The sequence below is a fragment of the Pediculus humanus genome, genomic scaffold, assembly GCF_000006295.1.
Source record: "Pediculus humanus corporis 1103172108110 genomic scaffold, whole genome shotgun sequence".
In the NCBI taxonomy this organism is placed as follows: domain Eukaryota; kingdom Metazoa; phylum Arthropoda; class Insecta; order Psocodea; family Pediculidae; genus Pediculus; species Pediculus humanus.
Window position 1 is genome coordinate 75,503 of NW_002987682.1, and position 23,962 is coordinate 99,464.

Genomic DNA, 23,962 nt, shown 5'->3' on the forward strand with positions numbered 1-23,962 from the left:
ATTATATTTCCAGAATTTTCCAGTGTGACGTAGTATTACTATTATTATTATTATCAAAGGGATTTTTTCAAATTTTTTTTTAAATTCGTTGCGATGAAAAATCGTCGTCGTCGTCGTCTCTTTTCACACTTTCTCTTTCTCTTTTCCTCGAAGCTTTATTTTTTTCCACCTGTTTTTGTTTGTTTGTTTGTTTTCTTTTGTTTGTCATATTAAAAAAAAAAAAAAAATTAATTAACGAAACGACAGAATGTTAATGAAACCGAAAAAAAAAATTTTTTTTTTTTAATTTTTTTCTCGTTCGCGAGTAAATTTATTATTTTCTTTTGCATTTTTTCTGTTTTTTTTAAAAACAAACATGCATTTTTTTGTTTTTTTTTGCAAAATCATAAAAACAAACAAACAAACAAACGAAAAAACAAACTCAGAAAAAAACACCTTGAAATTTTTTTTGTTTAAATGCAATTTTCATTATTTTTTCTTTTTTTATTCGGCATGTTTATTTTCTAGGGAAAAAGAAAAAAAAAAGAAAATAGAATAAATAAATAAATAATCGTTTTTGCGAAAATTATAAATTACTCTATGGAATCGTTTCCGTTTCTTCCTTTTTTGTTTTCTTTTTCTCATTTCACTCTCATTTATTATTTGTTATCATCGTAAATAATTTTTGGGGTTTTGTAATTTTTTTTTTTTTTTTTAAAATTAAATTCGTCGAATGAAAAGTGAAACCTGATATGAACGTGCGAGCAAAAAAAAGAAAATTTGACCGACCTTTAATGTCCTTGAAAAAAAAGAAAACAATGGATGAGCTTTTAAAGTAAAAAAAAAAAAAAAAACGATTTTACATGTTTTCAGGTCGACGAACCACACAAAATACACAACGACGACATCTTTTTTTTTCCCAAGATGCAATTTTTAAATTTTTGTCGTCTGCTCGATCGCTTTCGCTTTTTGTTTATCTACTGTCCTCCTTTTGCTCCTTCTGCTGTTGGGTCATATATTCTTTTCGTTCGAATTTTTCTTAATGACGTCATTGGGTAATATTTTTCCTCCCCTCTCTCTCTCTCTCCCTTTTTCTCTTTTTTTCTCTCTTTCACTCTCACTCTCTATTTCTCTCTCTCTCTCTCTCTCTCTCGTAATTTACGTTTAAATAATTTGTCTACCTTTTCGTTTTCGCGCCATTTTAATACTATTTCCGGTACGACTAACAGCCATTTTAATACTATTGTCGTTATCATTATTATTTTTATTTTTAATTGAAACTCATTCGTTTTTCTATCATTACCTTTTGTCGATCGGTTGCTTTCGATTTGTTGCCTTTTTAAAAAATGGCGGGAAAAGGGAGATAGAAAAAAAAAAAAAAACAGGAGAGGTGTAGATTTTTTTTTCTCTCTCTCTGTCGGTTTTGAAAATCTTATCGCTGTCGGTGATTTAAAAAGTTTTAATTAAACAAACGTTAAACTCTTTGACTTTCGACAAACAAACAAACAAAATAATTAATTTAAATTTGTTTAACGATTTAAAGAAAAAAAAAAAAAAAATTCTGTTCGTTTGTTTATTTATTTCGTTTTAATTTTTTAATCCGCCATTTTGTTTTTTAAATCGATAAATTTTTTTTTTACACTTTGTTTCAAATGCGAGTTTTATTACTATTATTATTATTATTATTTATTAAATTTAAAATTAAAAAGCGGTTTTTTTTTATTTCTCGTGAATGACGGAGCAAAAAAAAAAAGTGTCACTAGAAAAAAAAAATTGTTTATATTTATTTCGGTCAACCGGAAATCATGTGAAAAACCTGATTTTTTTTTTTTTTAATAGTCATTCTCCATTAAAAAAAAACAAAATATATTTATTTATATTCTGACACGAAATCATCGTGTATATATAAAAAAAAAAAAAAAAAACGTGGCAAAAACCAAATTTTTTTTTTTTTATTTATCAAAAATTAAAAAATGAATTACATAAACCGAAAAGAAAAAAAAAAATTGCCTCGTCCTATATTAATTCGTTCTTATTCCCCCCAGACTTTCGAAACTCAAATTTCTTTTTTTTGCAATATTATTAAATTTCGCATCATCATCATCATCATCATCATCATCATCATCATCACCACCACCGCCATCGCCACAGTCACCGCCGACTCCGACGACGACGTCATCATCATCTCATTAAAAAATTTTAATTAAAATAATTTTATGAACGTTATACGGTTTCCCCTAATTATTATTATTATTATTATAATTAGTTTTTTTTTTTTTTTGAAATGAAAAATTTTGGCGGGATTATTTTTTTTTAAAATAACGAACTTTTTCCGGTTTTTAAACGTTAAACGTGTTAATCAAATAGAAAAACAAGCGTAAAACAGAAACAAAGAGAGAATGAGAGAGAGAGAGAGAGAGAAAAAAACAAAAATTAAAATCGTATATATATTTGTTTGTTTTGTCGTTTGTCGTTTGTCTTTTCTTGTTTCGACATGACTTTATCTTTATTCTTTTCTTTTTTCTCTTTTTAGAAAAAATAAATTAAAAATTTTTCTTTATTTTAAAACGAACGGAGAATCATGAAATGGCCATTTTTGAAAAAATCGTTTTTCGTTAAAATGTCGTCGGGGTTTTTTTTTTGTTTGTTTGGTTGTTTGTTATTGTTGTGATCGTTTTTTTATTAGTTGACGAAGATGATTATTATTATTATTAATAATAATATCAATAATTATCGATATTTTATTATAAATTGACGGATTTTTTTTAAAACTTTAATTTTTTATTATGTGATCGTTTGTTGTTGTTGTTGTTGTTGTTGTTGTTGCTGCTGTTTTTTAAAATTCGTTTTCGAAAATTTTTATCGTAAATCACGTGTGATATTTATTTATTTAAAAAAAAAAAAAAAAACATGTCGGAGATGTTGTAAATATATATAAGTAAATGTTAAAGTCAATAAAAAAAAAAAAAAACTACCCATTGACCTACAAACTCTCTCTCTCTCTCGACAAACAAACGACAAATAATCGTTATTGAATTATTCGCTCGTTTGTTTAAAAAAAAATAAAAAATATATTTTGGTTCGTTCTCTCTCTCTCTCTCTTTCCCCTCTTCCCTCTCTCTTTCCCCTCTTCCCTCTCTCCCTCTCCTTCTCTATATGATGCCTGCTTAGCTCGACCCTCTCATCCCCTTTTCACCGCCATCTTTTTTTCCCCCTTCGTCGGGGAAATTTGTCGTCTTATTCTTCTTCCACTTCGTCGCCATTTTAATTTAACGGTTTTCACATGGAAAAATTTTACGAAAAATAAAAATGGCGGCGGTGGTAAGGAGAAAGAAGGAGAGAAAGAGAGAGAGAGAGAGAAAAAACGATGATTTTTATTTTTTTTTAAACGTAATTCGACGACGAAATTTCATATTTGTGACAATTAATAAATAATATTTAAGGTGAAAAAAAAAAATAATAATTCCGTCGGATTATTTGCACGTCGTCGTCGTCGTTCTCCATTTTGTTTTTTTTTTTTTTGTTTTTTTTTTTGTCGTTTCGCTCATGGAAATGTGTGCGAAACTATAAATGAAACGTTCACCTCGATATTTGATCCTAATTTTTTTTTTTTCATTTTTTTCTTCATCCGGGATATTTCATTACGACGTTTCACCGAGTTTTTTTTTTTTTCTCTTCTGCTTTCTTTCTTTCTTTCTTTCTTTTTCTTTTTCTTGTATTTCCTAGAAACGTCATTCATATTCTCGGAATGAAGATTTGTTCGTGTCATATAAGATTTAATATAATGTCACCGTTCGTACAACCTGATGTACTCGCTACGCTTAATTATAAAAAAGGCATGAAAACGTAGGTTTTAAACTTATTATTATTATTTTTATTATTTTTCGTTTGTTTGTAATTATTTTATTCTGTGTTTTCCCCTCCCCCACACACCCCTTCCCTTTCCTCTCTCTCTCTCTCTCTCTCTCATTTTCTTATTCCACGACGTTTCGATCGACGTGTTTAATTAAGTTGGCAACTCTTTTGTAATTTTTTTTTTGTTAAAATTTTTAATTACAGAGTTGAAAATGGTACGTCGGCTCATTTTCCTTGCCTCGTGGAACATCAACATCTACCCCACAAACCCGTGGAGCTGGTCTTCAGTGGGCTATCGGTAACCGTTAACAAAAGGCCGATATTAAGAGATGTTAGCGGCGTCGTACGACCTGGTGAACTTCTTGCGGTCATGGGACCTTCAGGTATTACATTATTATTTATTTATTTTCTTCTTCTTCTTCTTCTTTTCTCCTGGTATCGGTGCGTGCGTGTACCTGTACCACTCGTAAACGACCCACGTTTGAAAATTTTTTATTCCGAGAAATTTTTAAACTCACGTTTTAACCGTTTTTTTCCGCGCTCCATTTGTAAAACGTATTAATTTTTTTTAAATGAATTCTTTTTTGTTGTTGTTGTTGTTCACGAATGTTTCGCATTGCGATGAGAATTCAAAATAAAATAAAAAGCAATACTCTTCTTTTCCACTCACACACACACACCCTCTCTCTCTCTCTCTCTCTCTCTCTTTTACCAGTTTCCTTTTCATATTGTAACGTTATATTTTTTTTTTTTTTATGTTTCATCTGCAAATGAGAATTATGTTACTTTGTTTGTGAGAAAATATTACATTTTGTGTTTCGTTCGTGGTTGTATTTTTCTATAATAATAATAATAATAATGCAGAACTTTAATAAAAAAAAAAAAATTCTGTTTGTTTTCTTTCATATTCTTCTCATTTTCACCACCATCACCATCTGTCTCTCTCTCTCTCTGGCGAATTTAACAAATTTTTTGTTTTTTTTTTCAGGGTGTGGAAAAACAACATTATTAAATTGTTTATCGGGAAGAGTGAAATTGGACTCAGGGAGCATACGTTTAAATAGGGATAAATTAAGTAAAAAATGGAAAAGAAGGATTTGCTACGTATTACAGCAAGATATATTCTTTCCAGATCTCACACTTAGGCAAACGTTAGAAGTAAGTTTTTTTTTTTTTATTTATTAGTTCACGAAAGAACCGAAGGAAAAGAAAGAGAGAGAGAGAAAGAGAGAAAAAGAAAATGTCGTTAGTAAAAAAAAAAAAAATAACAAATTTTCTTTTAACAACATCAATTTATACTCGTGGCCATTAAATCAAAAATTGAACGAAAATAAGAAAAACGATGTCCTCCTGTGGAGCGTCGTTTCGAACGACAGCAAAAATATATAAAAAATTTGTCACAAATTATCATTAACTCTATTATTATTATTATTATTATTATTATTATTATTATTATTATTATTATTATTATTATTATTTGTTTCATGGAATGTTTTCAATGTTTAGGAGGAGACCTTGATAAAAAAAAAAAAAAAAAATATTTTATTATTGCTAACATTCATATTAGTTATAATTGATTAAAGTTTGATATTATTTGAATGAAAATTTTTTAAAAAGTTGACCGCCCTCAACAGTTTGTTGTTTGTTGTTTGTTTGTTTGTTGTGTGTGTGCAACAGCGTGAATATGACAGTTCATCATGAAGATTTTCGTTACCACATTAATTTACAATAAGGTTACCCATTGTCATTGATGATATCGTTAGTTAGAGGGAAAACTGACAAGAACTGATTTGTATTGATTAACATGACGATGGTTCAATTGCCTTTGATCCTTTTACTCAAGGTTACTTTTGTTGCCCTTTTACTCCCCCCTCTCTCTCTCTCTCTCTCTCTCTCTCTCTCTCTTTCTCCTATCTCTTTTTATCCGTTTGACATTTACAAAAAATAAATAAATTTCTTTTTTTTTTTTTAATAATAATAATATTGTTTATCGAACTTGACAAAGATTGCTGCTGTTGCTTCTGTTGCTGCTCTTGCAGGATCCGCCATTTTTTTTTTAATTACCAACAGATTTTATTTATTTATTTATAGTATGCAGCGCGTCTTCGGTTACCAGATGTTTTTTCATATTCCCAAAAAATGCAGTACGTTGACCACATAATAAATGTATTGGATTTAGGAAGTTGTCAAGATACAAGTAAGTGATGGAAATAAAAGAAAAAATTATTATTATTATCATTATTATTATTGTTTTTGTTATTGTTGTTTTAGTAATTGGAGACTACTTAAAACGAGGTTTATCGGGAGGTGAAAAAAAGAGAGCAAATATTGCCTGCGAATTATTAACAAATCCCTCATTAATGCTGTTGGACGTAAGTGTGCTGTTGTTGGATTGACTGAACAGACGAGAACGCAAAAGGAAAAATTTTTTAATCATTTTTTTTTCTTCTTCTCCTTCTTTAAATCAGGAACCAACTTCCGGTCTTGATTCTCATTCAGCATTTAGTTTGATGCTGTGTTTGAAAGAGTATGCGGAAACGGAAGGGAAAACTGTCGTCGTTACGGTTCATCAACCCTCGTCACAAATATTTCACATGTTTGATAAATTACTATTGCTTTGCAATGGACAGGTGAGAGAGAGAGAGAGAGAGAGGGGGGGGGGAGAGCAAACGAAATGAATTTGATTTTTTTTAAAAATTAATATTATTATTATTATTATTAATTTTTTCCAGACTGCATACTTTGGACCAGTAAATAAAGTTGTTGATTTTTTCAACAATATTGGACTGCCCGTAATGCCACATTATAATCCTGCCGATTTTATACGTGAGTACATGTTAATATCTTGTGCACATAAACAAACGACATCGACTGTTATTTATTTTTTTGTTTCCGTTTCCGGTATGCAGTGGAACAAGTAAAAGGTTCAGAGGAAATGAAAGAGAAAATAATTGCCGCTGCTAAAGAATCGAGGAAAGGTTCGGATTATCCTCAAGAACTACTGCCAGACAATTTTACTTCAGTGAATGCCTGTGATAGATATTTGAATAATTATCAATCGAATCACGTACAAAACAAAGGTGAGAATTTTTTCTATAAAAAAAAAAAAAAAGACAAAAAAAATTAACCTAAACTGGTCACAATATAATCGTTTTTTTTTTTAATAGGACACGTAGGAGCTAACGCTTGTCACTGCCATCGTGATGTTTGGTCACCGACGCAGACGTCTCATTCTGTTCCCGTCCCTGTACATTATATTAACAGTAGATCTGTCGAAATGTGCGTCGTTGTCGATCCATCACCGCAAACAAACGTTTTCGCAACAATAGGTAATTATTATTATTACGATGATATAGAGAGAGAGAGAGAGAGAGAGAGAGAGAGGGCAACTCTCGAAGAGTTTTTTTCCCAAATGAAAAATAATAAAATTTTTGTGTACCGTTCGCGAAGTTAAAGGTGAAGAGGGTAAATTATGGATGGATAACCAAAGTCACGGTTCCTCGTCAACGAGCAGTTCCGACGATGATCTTAGCTGGCAATGGCCTACGAGTTTTTGGACGCAACTCCGAGTTTTATCGGAGAGAAATTTTCAAGAGGCAAGACCGAGAATGTTGTCGAAACTTAATTGGGTTCAAACTATAGCACTCGGAGCAATGGCGGGTCTTTTGTGGTTTCAACTTGAAAGAAAAGAAGAATCACTTCACGATATTCAGGGTTGGATGTTTTTTTCAACGACTTATTGGATGTTGTTTGCGCATTTTGGCGCTCTCTCTTCATGTAAGATTTTTTTTTTTTTTTTAATTTAATCCAAGATGGCGATGGAGATGATGATTAATTTTTCGTGTCATTTAGTCCCTCCAGAAAGAGAAGTTATTAACAAAGAAAGGCAATCGGGATCGTATCGTCTTTCGGCTTATTACCTTGCCAAAATGTTAGGAGAATTACCACTAACGGTTACATTACCAGCCGTTTACCATCTCATATCATATCCGATGCTGGGTTTTCACAGTCCGACGGTTTTTCTTACTTTATTAGCATTTTTACTATTGAACACCGTCGTAGCGCAGGTAAAATTTTCAATTTTCCGTCGACTCCATAATAAAATTGATAGAAATTAACTAAAAAAAAAAAAAAAAATTTTCAGAGTGTCGGGTTTTTCGTCGGAGCTTGCTGTATGGACATGCAAGTTTCAATAACCATCAGTGCCTTGTACACTCTTGCGACACAATTATTCGGCGGATATTTGGCGACAAATATCCCCGTATGGTTAAAATGGATGCAGTATCTGAGCATGGTTCATTACGCGTATCAAAACATGCAAATGGTCGAATTCGGAGACGGAGCTAAAATTCAGTTAGTTTTTCACGTTTTTTTTTTTTTTTTTTAGTTATAAATTCAACCGGTAGATGTCTTCCCTGAGGGGGGGGCCGGGAAAAAAATTTTTTTGTTTTTACATTTTTTTGTTTTTGTGTTTCCAGGTGTGCAGCTCAATCGAAATTCGAAATATGCAACACGACAAATTACATTCCAGTGGAAGCAATATTGGAAGCACAGGGGGCTAGTCTTCCTCTTTGGGCGAATTCACTGGTTTTGCTATTGTTTTTATTACTATTTCGATTTTTAGGTTACATCGTTCTCAGATATTTCCGTCATCCCAAGTGACGTCGCATCACGTCGTAAATTTCTTTCAATTTTTTATTTTTATTTTTTCAATTCCCTTCCTCCACCTCTCCCCTTCCGCCTCCCCCCACGCCATTCGATTCCACGTCACGTGAAAAGTGTGTGCGTGTGTGTGTCCTCAACGTGGGATGCTGCGAACTCCCCCCCCCCGCGTAGTAGTAGTAGAATAACGACGTGGAAATAGAAAGGAAGGAAAGGAAAGGAACGATTCGGAGAAAAGGTGACGACGTGGGAATAGCAAAAAAAAAAAAACGTGGGAAATGTTTTGTTTTTTTTTTTTTATTTTTTATTTTTTAAATTGTTAACGACGACGAAAAGAATACGAGACGATATGACGAGAAAACAAAAAAAAAAAAAATCAAAAATGGAAAAAAAAAAACAAAAAAATCGAACAAAAAATCGTTAAAAAAAAAATTATTATTATTATTATTATTATTATTATTATATATATATACATATATGCATACATATATACATTTACCCGGTTTCCGCTCAATGTTAAAATTAATACGTATATATATATATATATATATATATATATATATTTTTTTTTTAATTTGTGTTTTTATGTAATTAAAAAAAAAAAAAATCATTTTATTATCATTATCATTTTTATCTATTATTATTATTATTATTATTATTATCGTTAATGATTTTATATAAATAATTTTTTTTTTTATTAACGAAATAAACCAAAAAAAAAAAGAGAAGAGAAATGTGGACAATTGTGAATAGTGTCGTAGTAATAGTGTAAAATAATTGATTTTATTAATAATATGTCAAAAATAATAAATATTAAATATCGCACGTGTGTTATATGCGTGCGAATATGCGTTTCTCCACATTTACGCATGCGTGTGTGTGTGTGTGTGTGCGTGTGTTTGTTTTAAACACGCGAAATATATATATATAAATGCAATAGGGAAAAAATGTAACGGCTGTGTCATTTGTATTTACAAAACAAAAGAAAATGAATAATAATAATAATAATAATAATAATAATTTTTTTCCTCGTGTTTGTAAATGTGTAAGTGTGCGTGTGTGCGAGTGCGCGCACGCGTACGAAAATATATTTTTTATTTTATATATATATATATATATATATATATATATATATATATATATATATATATATATATATATATATATATTATAAAATGTCATTCGTTTTATCATCATCATCATCATCATCATTATGTGTAACATTAGCATCATTATTATTATTATTATTACTAAAAATAATAATTTTTTTTTTTTTTTTATTTCGGTGATCGATCGTTTGAATTTTAATATATTAAAAAAAAAAAAAAAAAATTTGTAATGAGAAACGAACGAGTGTGAGAGAGAGAGAATATTATACGTATGATAAACAAGGATGCATAGTAGATTTTTCGGTTAGTAAACAATAAATAAAATATTGTATGTATGGCGACGACGACGACGACGACGAAAGAGAACGAAGTTAAACGAAATAGTACGATTAAGAACGAATATAAAGGAAGTGTATTTATTATAATAAATTATTTTTAAATATTTTAATAATAATAATAATGATAGTAATAGTAGTGCCGTCGGAAAAGTTGAAGGATAGACAGAGAGAGAAAGAGAGGGATAGAAAAAGAAAGAGGGATAAAGAGAGAAAGAGAGGTAAAACAATAATTTTTATTCCTTTTATATACAACATTTTTGCCATTTTTTTTTTTTTTTTCGATCAAAAATAATTTTTTTTTTTTTTAAATATATTTTATTGTACTACAGCCGCCTTCTTTAACGTGCCTTTTTCTCAACAAAAAAAAATTTCCACTTAACGAAATCGATACGATTATTATTATTATTATTATTATTACGTACAAACACGTTTTTACTACGCTAAAATTATTATTATTATTTTTTATTTAAATTTTAATAACCGAAAACGAAAAAGAAAAACAAAAATTATTATTATTATTATTACTATCATAATCATAATCATCATCATCATCTTCTTATTCTTCTTTCTATCATCATCATCATCATAACGATCAATTATTACCGTCGTAAATATTAAATATATATTATTATGATTTTTTTATATATATATATATATATATATTTTCTATTCGTTTTGCTCTTATGTATAAAATAATAATAATACGAAAATAAATAAAATCAATAAGTAAATAAATAAATAAATAAATAAAAACTTTATTAATTAATTGTATTATGATGTGAATAAAGAAATATGTGAGTTAGTTTATGTGTAAGTAAATACATTAATAAAAAAAAAATTAATATTATTATTATTATTTTATACATATATATGTTTCGAATTTTTAATTTATTAATAAGAAACGACTTTACAAATGAGTAATGATAATAATAATAACAACGTGAAAATAATATATATATATATATATGAACATGCTTTAAAAAATTTAAATATATATATATATATGAAATTGTAATTTAAGAAAAAATCAATGATTTATTTTTATTTTATGTTAAAATAAATAAGTTTTATTTTTAAATTTTTATTTTTATTATTATTTTGTTTCTTTTGCGATAAATATATATATATATGATATGTAAATTTATTAATTTAAAAAGTAATAATAATAATAATAATATAAAATATATATTTTAAATAATAATAATTTAATAAAAAGTAATTATTAAAATGAAAAGCATATTTATTAAATTTTTTGTCGTTTGAATTCTAACGGAAAAAAGGCCTTTTTAAAAAAAAAAAGGGGGAAGGGAGGCAGGCAGGCAACGTGTCGATTTGTTTTCTTTTAAAAAGGTTTCCGTTTCCGGTATTAATTTGTAAAGGGGAGTGAGTAGGGTAAGAAAGAGTCGTAACGGTTTTATTCGAAAATGGCGGACGGATTTGACAAGTAGTGAAAAATGTTTGATTTGTTTTATAATTTGTGTAGTTAAATTAAATTGAAAAATTGTTTTTGTTATAAAAAAAACGAGGGGGGGGGAGGAGTGGAAAAAAATATTTTTTAAAGTTTTAATTTAAAAAAAAGAAAAAAAAAAATTGATAAATTCGATGATAAAATTTTGCACGAAAAATTAATTTGTTTAAAATTTAATTAAGGAGTGGTTTTAGCCTCGAGGCTGATTAATTTACTGATAATATTTATATATATATAAAAAAAAAGAAAATATTTTAATGCGAAATTTTATGTAGAATTCTTTTTTTTTTTTTTTTTTTTCATTTATTTAAGCTTTTTAATTTGTTATATTGCCTGCCGCCGACTGGTTAGTATGATAAAAAAAAAATTTTTTTTTTTTTTTCCTTATTCAATAACCGGATCATTCAAGTTGTTATATAATTAAAAACATTTTTTTTTTTAGAATATCTAAGTAATATTTATAAATGATTGACAGTTAACAAGTTTTTTTTTTTTAAAACAATTTTCTCTAAATTAAAGAATAGGAGAGGAAAAATTTTCATTTAGTAACAATATTCAAGCAATGATAAATAGTTATAATTTTATTATTTTTTTAAAAAGTTTTTATTACAAAAAATTAGTATGAAATTGGCAAATTCATCATTTGCTATATTTGGTAACTTTCAGTCATTTATTCATCACTTATTTCTAGATTTTTCTTTGTCTTTCTCTGGTAGAATCGGTGGTCTCCATGGTCTATCCCTACATCCGAATCTTAATTGTCCAGATTCTTTTCTACCACCAAAACCACCTCCAAGTCTTCTTGGTTTCCAATTTTTCATCGTGCGACCAAATTCTCGATCAACAATTATTTCCAAACCTCTAATTAATGCTTTATGTCCTCTTCTAAAATATAATTTAAAAATGATGTAAACCTTATTAAAACATATTTATTCAATTCGATTTCTCTTTATAAACATAACATCATCATTTTCTACCTGTATGCTCTGTCTGCTTGGGATTCTTTTTCATACTCAATAAAAGCATATTGTTTCGAACCTCCTGTAACAATATCTTTTATAACATTACATTTTTTTATTCTTCCATATTCTTTAAATACAATTTTCAAATCATCTTCTGTTACTTTGGGATGTAATCGACCCACAAATACCGTACATTCCGGTTTGCTTGATAATGACGTATCCGAATAATATTCGCTGCATAAAAAAAAAAAAAGCAAGTCAAATAATTGCAAATTTTGACACATTATTTACTATGTTTCCTTACCTGTTAATAGCCCGAACTACTCCCATGTCGTGAGGCTCTGTATCCGTTCCATCGATACTACCAACAGCTAAAGGATCATATTCGATTGCCAAAGGAGTCCAACTCATGATTCCACATTTAAAAAAAATTATTTTTATTTAAAAAAAAAAAGTTTTCTTTACATAAATATTTTCAGTTATAATAAATGTCGTTCGAGTTTCATAAAAATAACGTAACTGCAACGTTTCTACTGCCACGATCAATAAATTTATTTTTCAAGTGATGTAAATAAACCTGCAGTGATCAACTTGCTTTATTAATTAATTTTTATTAAAGTTAAAATCGTTTGTAAAACTATAATTAAATTTTCATTTATTTAATAATGTTAGTAAGAATTATTTTTCAGTTTTTTTTTTTTAATGAATATTTTTCTCATTTTACGTTACCTGTTTTAGGTCTAATAAACGAGATAATTTATATGACAAACAAAGTAGCAGCAGTAGCAGCAGCAGCAGCAGTAGTAGTAGTAGTAGTGAAAGCAAAAGCAGAAGTAGGAGTAATAGTAAGAGTAGAAGCAAGAGTAAAAGCAAGAGTAGGAGCAAGAGTAGGAGCAGGAGTAGGAGCAGGAGTAGAAACAGAGTTAATGAAAGAGACAAATACAGAGATAGAGAGAGAAATAAAAATAGATACAGAGACAGAGATGAAGACAGAGATAGATATAAAAACAAAGACAGAAATAGGGAAAGATACAGAGACGATACCAGATACAGAAATAGACATAGATCACCTGTAAGTAGAAATAAAAGTAAAAGTAGAAGCAGGAGCAGGAGCAAAGATAGAATCGGTGGACATTATAGAAACAGGAGTAAAAGCAGAGATAGATATTTACAACACAGGGAAAAAGATAATTATAAAGAGAGACCAAAATATGATGGAAATTATTATAGGGATTCAAGAGCATCAAAATTAAGGAATATATCTCCGGAATTTAAATCGGAGTAAGTTTTTTTTTAAATATCGTGCATTAATAACATATTTTACTTACATAACTTTTTAATTTAAAATGTCTATTATTAAAATTTTAGAAAAAGAGAAAATTATAAATTCTCAAATAATTTACAAAGGGAAAAAAATAGAAATCACAGATATGGTGGTAAAGATGATGGATCGAATGCGATATTAAGAAGAGAAATAAGGGCTGAAATAACATTAAAAGGTGTTTCTCATGTTTGGGGAAGATCTCCTGAAAGAGCTTCAGAGTGAGTATTTTTTTTTTTTCTCCAAAACTTTTATTATTTAAGCTATGAGAAACATTATTATCCAATTAATAATTTATTTATTAATTAGTTCCGATGCTGATGAAAGTAGTAAGGAAAAAGAAACTCACAAGAATATGGTGTCGAAAGATAAAAAAGAGAAAAAAAGTAAGAAGGAATTAAAAAAAATATTAAAGAAAATGATGAAAAAAAAGAAAAAATCAAAAAAAAAAAAGAAGAAAAAAAATTCCAGCTGTGACGACAATTCTTCTGAAGATGATGATGAAGTACAAGAACTTTGGGTGGAAAAAGATAGTAAGATTATAATTATCGATAATGTCGTTATATCTTATTTTAAAATTGATTTTTGCCTTTTTTTCTTTTTTAAGAAATCGATGATAGTGATGAAGAAGATGGAATGATTGGACCAGTGCCAAAAGCTCAGGTGGCACTATCAAGTAAAGATTATGGTAAAGCTCTTTTACCAGGAGAAGGTGCTGCCATGGCAGCCTATGTCGCTGAAGGTAAAAGAATACCAAGAAGAGGAGAAATCGGTTTGACATCAGATCAAATAGCCGCATTCGAAGCTGTCGGTTATGTTATGAGCGGTAGCAGGTCTGTTATTAATTTCAACAAAAAAAAATTTTTTTTCAATCCCATTTATTATATCCAAACTTAAATATTTTTAGAAAAAAATATATAATTTTAAATGTTTTAATTTTTCTATTTTAACAGACATAGAAGAATGGAAGCTGTTCGTATTAGAAAAGAAAATCAAATTTATTCCGCAGATGAAAAACGAGCTTTGGCCATGTTCAGTAAAGAGGAAAGACAAAAAAGAGAAAATAGAATACTCGGTCAATTTAGAGAAATGGTCAATAGCAAACTTGCTAATCATAATAAAGCAGACTAATATTCAACTGTCATTTTTTTTGGTATTTTTTTCCCAATCTAACCAGCCCCCTTTATAATTAGACGACCTGAAACAAAAGTAAACATTTTTAAAAAATTATTATTATTATTATTATTTATATTAAAAAACATAACAAATGACAACATATCATACCTGTGATAACCAAGTTCCAATGCTAATTTAAGTGCTTCAACACTTCTCCTTCCTCCTCTGCAAGAAAATATTATTTCAGTGTCTTTACTCGGTTTGTCAAATTGATATCGACTTTTAAAATTTTCTGGAGACATTTCGGAAAGTGCTTTTTTCAATTCTCCCACTTGTTGATTGAAAAGATAATAATAAAAAAAAACAAGTAAGTAAAATTGTTATCATTCATTTTGTTTTTTTTTTTTCAAATTATTATTATCTTACATGGTATGTGAATGCTTCCAGGTAGTTTACCAGTTTGAGTTATTTCAGAATAATCTCTTACATCAACCAAAACGACATTTTTATCTTTTTTCTTTTCCAAAAGTTCATCATAACTATGATGTCTATTGGGATCTTGTAATTGACTATCAATATCGACTTCCATCTGTGATGATTTATTAAATTGTAAAATATTACCTGGAGAAAACAAACATAATCACAAAATAAAGGAGAAAAAAAAAACAAAAAAATGAAGTAAAAATTAATTACCTGTGTGTATTTTATTTAAATGAACACTTTTAACAAGATTCCTGACTTGATTACCTACTGTCAACCTGTTGACAGTTGTTACTAATAAAGGTAAAAATCTAGAAACAATCATTTTTGTATATCGCGACAAAATCAATATAAATTTTTTTTTTTTTTTTTTTATCTAATATAACATTCGTATGAGAATAATAATAATAATACTAATAATTTGATTATTATCAACCAATGAATGTCATTATTGATAAAGTTAAAAAAAAAAAAAAATTATCATTAATATTTATTTATTTATTTTTTTTTTAGTTTATTTTCATCGGGAGGAAGATATATAAAACATAAGGTAAAAAAAAAAAAATAAATAATAAATTAATAAAAAATGTAAATTTCCTTTTTTGTTATTTTACCGATAATGTCTAAATTTCAAAAATATTTTTTCTTTCATGTAATTACCTATTATAAATAAAATATGGCGACGAAGGAGACGAAAATTTTCAGAATTCAAAGAATTTTTTCTTGAACGTGCCCTTGTTTTTCATACAACGACATCTATATGGAATTTCATATTAAACTTATGAGAATCGTAACGGAAGAAACTCGAACTGAAAATATGCGGGTTTTTTTCCTTTAATTTTTCTATGGAATGAAAGTGTGTGTGTGTGTGAATGCAAAAAAAAAAATTATAATTTTTCTCTTCTTCATCACTCAATTTATCGGTAAGTTTTTTATTTTAATAATGAAACATTTATTACGTTACGTAGATGATAATAATAATAATAATAATAATAATTTTGTAAATACACAGATTTGGAATTAACTAGAAATAAATAAATGTGTATGTATATTAATATTACTCATTCGTGTAATAAATTTATCATTTGAAATTTTTCTGCTTTTTAACGAATTTTACCATTTATTTAATCGGTTTTGTTGTAAATATATATTTACCCCTTACAAATTGATTACAAATGATATTTTTAAACTGTTAATTTTACATGAATTATTATTATTATTATTATTATTATTAAAAATATCGTGTCGATTTGAAAATGGCCGAAAACGGTTTAATTAATTATTTACAATTTAATTTTCATGTGGTTTATGTTCATATCGAAAAGGTTTTTAATAACGGAAATAATGTTTTATTATATCTCACAAGTGAGTTTTATTATGTATTATTCATCATATTATTTGTCTATAATCAAATGTTGTATATGTATTAATGTTGAAAATTGATTGATAATTGTTTCATTTCATTTCATATTTGTTAAACGATTAGGATTTGATTTTTGTCTTTTATTTTTAATTATAGGAAAAAACTGTTATAGTAATCTAACAAGGTAGTAAATAATGATTAATTATGTAATCAATACAATGTGTAATTTTTCAATTACATTAAACAAATTAGAAGAAATTTTATATGATAAATTTCAATGTTACAATTATTATTATCATTATTCATCCATGTTTAATTTATTCGACGATGAGAAAAGATTTTCACTCGTTAGTAATAATAAATCAATTCGATTATTAATGACTTTCATTGCTATTAAAAATCCAATTTTCACACATGAATTCATACGGGGAGAAACGAAAATATTTATGGATAAATTAAAAATGTTATCGAAACCTTTCGAAATCGAAAAAGAATTTATTGACTTGCAGAAAAATTTGATTTATTTATCTCAGGTATCTTTTTCTCTTTTTTTTTTTTTTTTTTTTAATGAAACAATTTGATTTGACATAATAAAATTAATTTTGTTTGTTTGTTTGTTTGTTATTATTATTATTATTATCAGTGTAAAGAAATAACAAAATTAAGTAAAAGAAAATTTAATAGATTGCGATTGATTGTCGACATAATCGATATGATAATAAAAAATTATGAGCATGTATTTGTCGATGAACATGTTGAAGAATGCGAAGAATTCAATATAATCCTACCATTTTATTTTCCATTGAATTTAATATCGAAGAGACAAGTTGAATTATGTAATGGGAAAGCGATTGTGCCATGTAACCATTGGAAAAAAATTGTCGAAATGATTTATTCGAATTATTTACAAATCGAAATGAAACTCATTGAAAAATGTAATGAAATTGATAATGTCATTTACAATGGTGAAGATGATAGAATAAGGAGTCTTATAAGGAGATTTGATGTTTTGCTTAATGGAAAAATAAATAAAAATTTAACATCGACAATAACAACAAAGCCTGTTAAAGCCTATGAAATTGATTCACATTCGCAATTTTTTCCTCCTTGCATGTCAAATCTTCATCAAATATTAAGGCGAACTCATAGGTTGTCATACGAGTCAAGGTACGACTGATTGATTGATTGATTGATTGATTGATTGTTTTTGGTTTTAAAAATAAAAAATAAAAAAAAATGAATTTTTAGGTATCAATACACTTTGTTTTTAAAAGATATCGGTGTGCCCGTTATTGAAAACATATCTTTTTGGGAAGGAGAATATAAAAAACCGTCAAAGGAATCGAATTGTACTCACACGTGGGAGTCGAGTAAAAATAGGTCGGTTTATGAGTCGTTTGTTGTCGTTGCGTTAAAAAGAATAAGAAAAATTATTATTATTATTATTTCAATTTTTTACTAGGTATAAATATCAAATAGAACATTTGTACGGTTTGATTGGAAAAAATAATTGTATTAAAACAAGTCATTCGTGTTCGAAATTTATCGATAGTGTACAATCCAAAATGGACGGCGGTTGTCCTTTTCAACACGTGACGGATGAAAAATTGAAAAAATTATTACCGAAAAAAATATTGGAATTACCAGACGTTGAAGATATTTTTAAATATAAAAATTTAAATGCCCCGAAAAAATGTTGCGCCGTTTATTTGTCTTGTTTGAAAAAAGTATTTAAGAAAAATGAAAAAAAATTCAATTACGGTAGTAGTGGTAGTAATAATGATAATAATAATTCTTTATGTAATACCGATTGCGAAATTAATTATTGTATTATAAGTCCGTTACAATATTATAACATTGCTAAAAATATTGTTTATGGAAAATATTAATTAATTAAGGATTTGAATTTGAATTTTTTTTTTAAAAAAAAAGTAATTTTTTATTGTATTTTTTTTTTTTTTAGCAGAAAAAAGAAAAAAGTGCAACACTGCATTGATTAACGTAGTTGTTATTATTATTTTGTTTTAGGATGTGATGATCGAATGTTTCAAATTCATCTTCTTCGACCTATATATATATATTATTAGTTTTTTGATATTTATATAAATATATATGAGCCAAAGAATGAGCGCACTTCAACCGAATCGATTCATTAATTATCAAACGAACGGAAATAATAGGAATCATCAAACGCATTTACAATCTCCGAACGGTTTTCCGCAAAATCTAAGTTTTAGCGGGAGCGAAACGGACGTCTCGACATCGAATGAAAATTTAAGTCACGAAGAAAGATACGTGATTCGACACACGGCACGTCAAGAGCCTCAGGGTCAGGAAAATTTAACGGCTCCAAGTTCAAATCGGAGCAGTTTAAAACAAGGTGAATTAGGTTCGAATCGTAGCAGTCTGGATGTGTCGACATGTTCGTATAACACTTTAATTATTCACAATGCGGACGAGTCGTGGGGAGGAAGATTGTCGGGTATTAGAGACGGAAATAATTTATCGGAAAATAATTCTCCACATCACTCGCACATACAGAGCGATCCCAACAATAAACCTTTGGTTCTACAGAAAGGATCAAATTCTCCTTCTCCTTCCCTTTGCGGCGGGAAGGACAGAACCAGTTACGATGGTAACGGGAGATTGCTCTACGATTCGGGAGTTAGGGACATCACGGATATTCCCGACGATTATCTGAATCAGTCTCAGGTACAATAGAAATTAAAAAGGTTTTTTTTTTTTTTAAATTTTTAAAATTTTGCCAAGCGTGTCATCGGTGTACTTTTTTTTTTTTGAAGGTTTTAAAGCACTTAGCCAAAGAAGTCAAGGTTCCGCCATCGTCTTTAGTCGAAGAAGCCATGGATCCAATAAGCGAACATAAAAGACATTCGTTAACCAGACGAGAAAATCCGCCACCCGAATATCCGGGTGGAAAATTCGTCGATAGCTCTCCGAGCACGATTCTAATGCAGAGGTGTAAGAATGGTAAAAAAGACAAGAATCAATTATCGAAATCTCAGCCGGATTTATCCAAAGTCGGAGTCGGTAGACCGAAAACGAAAGGAAGAGAAGAATTCAGCGAGGGGGGAAAACGTTGGGCCGAAATGGTCAATAGTCTTGCACAAGAGAATAGTAGGCTTAAATCGGAAATCGAATCGTACATGCAAAAAGTTGCCAAAACGCAAAAAGTAGGTTAAATAATTTTTCGCGCGTTTAATTATGTTGAATGAATTCCAAAAAAGGAGTTACTCAAACATTCTGCTTTTGATACTATTATTATTATTATTATTATTATTATTATTTTTAGCTCGAACAAGAAATCGCAAAAGTTCACAGGGCTCAGGAAGAATTGGTTCAGTCTTCGGAGAGGAGAGGAAGGTTGGAAAGAGAAGCGAGGAATAGGTTACAAAACGATTGCAGACGATTGCAAGAAACGAACAGGTCACTAAGGGATCAAGTTGAAGTCTTATCATCTCAGTTGCTATCCACGAGAATACCATCTGGAGATGCACCGGAAGCACTAAGGAGAGAATTGAACAGTAGAGATATATTAATCGCCCAACTCATCACTCAAAGTAATTGCATTCATCCCTCGTTTTTAGGTTTCGTTAGGCCGAACCTAAATTTATTAATTAATTGTCAATTGTCGCAGATAAGGAATTAGTCGCGAGTAAAGAAAGGCAAGAAATTGAATTGGCTGCTCAGAGAGCGACTCTTCAAGAGCAAAGAACTCACATCGACATTTTAGACACGGCACTAACAAATGCTCAAGAAAATGTAGTCAGGTTAGAAGAAGAGGTGCGTTTGAAAAAATTATTTTCCTTCCTCCCAACGGAATGATGATGATGATGATGATGATGATGATGATTTGGTTATTTATTTAATTATTGGTGTTTCAGTGTCGCAAAAAACAAATGTACGTTGAACTAGTGGCACAATTAAAATCGGCATTGGCTACTCAGCAACAGGCGAGCAGTCGAAGGGAACAAACGGAACATAAATTAAGGTTACAACTGGAAGGTGAATTGAGAGCGGAAAGAGCGAAAAATGCGGGAACGGATAATTCTACAGGTTTGCCAACCCGAAAAATTAAATCATTTTACGTTGCCGCCATGTAATCATTCGTCTCACAAATTTTTCGTTTGTTTTTTTCTGTATGTAGGCGCGAATGCGAGTGGTTCTAATAGTGGAACCGCAGGTGTCGGCGAATCAAATTCCGAACTAAAAAGAAAACTAAGAGAAAGGGACGAGTTAATAATGAGGTTAGAAGGAGAAGTTGCCAAATGGGAGCAAAGATATTTAGAAGAAAGTGCTTTGCGTCAAGCTGCCATCGATGCTGCTAGTCTTCCAAAGTAGGGACTTTTTCCTTTTCATTAGTTTTTCTTTGGTTTTCGTGTGCGTTTAATATGGGTGGTTAATTTTTTTCTCTCTCTCTCTCTCTCTCTCTCTCTCAGGGATGCTAAAATAGCCGCCTTAGAGAAAACGAGTCAAGAAACGGAAAAATTAATTGCCGAGGCTAGATCTGAAAAAATACGACACATGGACGAAGTACACGCGGCGCAAAAGAAGGTAGCCGATTTAGAGGCTAGAGTCAAAGATTTAGAATCTAAATTGGCGGAAAAGGATGCCATGATAAAAGTTTTGCAAAAGCACACTTACGACAAAGAAGTATCCGCGTCTTACCCGAGTATTGCTTTGGGCCGATCTCCACATCACACGCCTCACGGAAGTCTCAACACGGATCTATTGGGTACTTCCGTTTCGAGAGAAGAATTAGGTACTTTCGAATTTGTTGTAATGATTATCTCTCTTGTCATGGAATGAAATAATGATTGAATGTAAATGTCATCAGGTCCTACGTCTGGTGTGTTTTCAACGGTGTCAAGCGTTTTAACATCGGGTGCAGGATTCACGTCGTATTCCGGATGTAGCGATTCCGCGAGTAAATTATTTCATCCCTCGACCTATCACCCGACGACAAGTGCCAGGTAATTGAAAAGAGGGGAAGACCCTCTCCTTCCCACCCGGCCACCACAAACAAGAGTTTCGATTACAAAAAAAAAAATTTTTTTTTTTTTTTTTTCAAAAAAGTTTCAACACGACGACGTCATCGTTAACGTGCAACGATTCAAACGGTAAACTCGGATACCACGGAGGTGATTCATCGTCGAAATTAAGTTTCGGCGGGGATTCATCGGGATCGAAATTGAGTTTCGGAACGGAATCGGGATCCAAATTGAGTTATCACGGGGATTCCACGAATAAAATCGGTTACGCGAGTTACCGTGGGAAATTCGGAGGGAATCAAAGTTTCGACGATACTAAAAAATCATTGGACGATCAATTGAAAGAATTAGATTCGCAATTGGATTCTCAACTCCTGAGCAAGGTATTTCCTTTTTCTCTTTTTCTTTCATTCACTCTTATTTCAATCAATTTGAATTTACGAACGACAATAATAATAATAATAATAATACTTATTATTTAATAACGATTGATTGAAAAAAGAAAAAAAAAATAAGAGGTTTTTTTATTATCATTATCATTATTGTTTTTTTTTTTTTTCTCTAAATGTGTATCAGGTTTATCAGGTTTTGTTGTTGTTGTAGTTTTTAAGTATAAATTTCAGGTGGTTTTTTTTTTTTTTTTTTTTGAGTTTAAAAACTTCAACGATTTGTATCAGGTATTTGTTTTTATTATTATTATTATTTTGTTTTTGAGAGAGAGAGAGTATGATTGACATAACAGCCGATTGATTATTGTTGTTGTTGTTATTATTATCATTATTACTATTACTATTATTATACCTTTTCCCGATTGAAAACTCACCCTAACACCACCCATGTGTGCCACTTAACGTTTTTTTTTTCATGTTGTTTTGTGTGCCGCATTAACCGATTTTCACTTTTTGACAAATGAAGACGATTCGAGTCGCCAAGAGTTTTTTTTTTTTTTTTGTTTAGAGTGGGGGGTCTTGCGCGACGATGGACGTCTTGTTTGTTTCCTTCAAGAATCCATCCCAAATCTCTTGTTTTGTTTCTTCTTTATTTCAGCGAGGTCTTTGCTGTTTTCCAGGATTCTCTAATCCAAGCACTACGCCGAGAAAAGGAAAAATATCCCAGCCATTATTGGCGGGTGTAGTAGGGCTCGAAACCGCGGGAGGATTTCTGGGCGGATTGGTTCGTTCGGAACAACAGGATAAACCCGAGGAAATGCTTTTATTGGAGAAACAGGGGAGAAGTTCGCAGAGGCAGAGAATGCCTGAATCGTCGGAAAGGGGGGGGAGTTTACCACCGAGTTCTCTTCCTCGTCCCCGACGATCGAGAGACCGTAAATTGGGCGAATACGGACGGTTGAGCGATGGAGAAGCCGGAACCGCGAGGAAAGCATCGACGAATTCGAGCGGTTCGGAAGACATAACGAAAACGACGACACCGCCACCGAGACCCACGAATCAATCCAAATTGGAATATTCGAGATTCAGAGAATTGAGAAAAGGATCCGCGGATTCCGGTAAGATGGATTTCCGTTTCGGAGACGCGAGAAAAACTCCCTCGCCCTTGGACGCGTCCAATTTCGGACGTTACGATTCGCGGAAAAATACTGGGATGGAAAGTCCGAGACAATTCGAATACGCGAGGTTATGCGATTCGCGGAAAACGCCGCCGCCGCCGCCGTCACCGACCCCGACTCCGTCGACTCTCGACGGTCAAAACAAATTAGAGTACAACAGGTTTAGCGATACCAGGAAAACCCCGCCCGTCGAAACCTCTCCCAAGAACACGGTGAAAAAATCATTTTTACCGCATCCGAGAAAACTCGGGGATTACGGACGGTTCGGGGATGGAAAAGGAAACGGGATAAGGATAAGTTCGGATTCGAATCCCTCGACGAGAGGGACGAGGGATTCGGCGGCGAGTGCCGCGAGCGGAGATTCCGCGACGGGAATGTCGACGTCCTCCGATCAGTCCAAGGTGAGGCTCCTTTCTCCGTCTCCGACGAGGCGTGGTTCGTCGTCGTTAACCCGTGAAACTCCGTCGAGTGGAAAGTACAGGATACAATTTTGATAGGGGGAAAAAAAGAGAAAAAAAAACGAATCCGACTCTTCCCTCTTCCCTCCTCCCCCATGTGGAAATCCGACGGGTTCGAAAGAAAACCGAAGAGGAATTAAAAGAAAATTTTACGTAGTAATTTCGGAGGGAGCCGAATCATTAGTATCATCATCATCGTCTTTACTATCATTATCATCATCATTATTATTATTATTATTTTGGGGTAGTTAGGGAGAATTTCGCCGTGTGCCTTT

The 23,962-nt window shown here is 30.6% G+C and overlaps 6 protein-coding genes across 6 annotated transcripts; 4 read left to right on the forward strand and 2 right to left on the reverse strand.

Annotated features, from left to right (window-relative positions):
* Positions 1-3,763: 3,763 nt before the first annotated feature.
* On the forward strand, positions 3,764-8,496 carry Phum_PHUM409050 (ATP-binding cassette transporter, putative; the record flags this gene model as incomplete). The annotated part of the gene is made up of 13 exons (XM_002428854.1): positions 3,764-3,825; positions 4,039-4,217; positions 4,823-4,992; positions 5,926-6,031; positions 6,106-6,206; positions 6,303-6,464; positions 6,567-6,660; positions 6,744-6,914; positions 7,002-7,163; positions 7,285-7,611; positions 7,687-7,901; positions 7,979-8,187; positions 8,313-8,496. 13 exons carry the CDS (start codon positions 3,764-3,766, stop codon positions 8,494-8,496), a joined length of 2,142 nt encoding a protein of 713 aa, XP_002428899.1.
* A 3,592-nt stretch (positions 8,497-12,088) lies between these two features.
* Positions 12,089-12,784, reverse strand: Phum_PHUM409060 (U1 small nuclear ribonucleoprotein 70 kD, putative; the record flags this gene model as incomplete). The annotated part of the gene is made up of 3 exons (XM_002428855.1): positions 12,089-12,296; positions 12,389-12,607; positions 12,678-12,784. The coding sequence occupies 3 exons, from the start codon at positions 12,782-12,784 to the stop codon at positions 12,089-12,091; spliced, it is 534 nt and encodes a 177-aa protein (XP_002428900.1).
* Positions 12,785-13,134: 350 nt separating this feature from the next.
* On the forward strand, positions 13,135-14,825 carry Phum_PHUM409070 (pre-mRNA-splicing factor cwc25, putative; the record flags this gene model as incomplete). The annotated part of the gene is made up of 6 exons (XM_002428856.1): positions 13,135-13,295; positions 13,349-13,654; positions 13,793-13,915; positions 14,004-14,227; positions 14,302-14,527; positions 14,648-14,825. The coding sequence occupies 6 exons, from the start codon at positions 13,135-13,137 to the stop codon at positions 14,823-14,825; spliced, it is 1,218 nt and encodes a 405-aa protein (XP_002428901.1).
* A 3-nt stretch (positions 14,826-14,828) lies between these two features.
* Positions 14,829-15,615, reverse strand: Phum_PHUM409080 (Heat shock protein 67B2, putative; the record flags this gene model as incomplete). Its single annotated transcript, XM_002428857.1, has 4 exons — positions 14,829-14,892; positions 14,979-15,141; positions 15,237-15,431; positions 15,504-15,615. 4 exons carry the CDS (start codon positions 15,613-15,615, stop codon positions 14,829-14,831), a joined length of 534 nt encoding a protein of 177 aa, XP_002428902.1.
* A 1,415-nt stretch (positions 15,616-17,030) lies between these two features.
* Positions 17,031-18,649, forward strand: Phum_PHUM409090 (DNA primase large subunit, putative; the record flags this gene model as incomplete). Its single annotated transcript, XM_002428858.1, has 5 exons — positions 17,031-17,186; positions 17,297-17,820; positions 17,902-18,048; positions 18,116-18,524; positions 18,617-18,649. The coding sequence occupies 5 exons, from the start codon at positions 17,031-17,033 to the stop codon at positions 18,647-18,649; spliced, it is 1,269 nt and encodes a 422-aa protein (XP_002428903.1).
* Positions 18,650-18,765: 116 nt separating this feature from the next.
* Phum_PHUM409100 (angiomotin, putative) lies at positions 18,766-23,723 on the forward strand (the record flags this gene model as incomplete). Its single annotated transcript, XM_002428859.1, has 10 exons — positions 18,766-19,365; positions 19,455-19,844; positions 19,964-20,231; positions 20,309-20,454; positions 20,556-20,727; positions 20,819-21,008; positions 21,111-21,433; positions 21,509-21,644; positions 21,748-22,045; positions 22,710-23,723. 10 exons carry the CDS (start codon positions 18,766-18,768, stop codon positions 23,721-23,723), a joined length of 3,537 nt encoding a protein of 1,178 aa, XP_002428904.1.
* Positions 23,724-23,962: the final 239 nt, after the last annotated feature.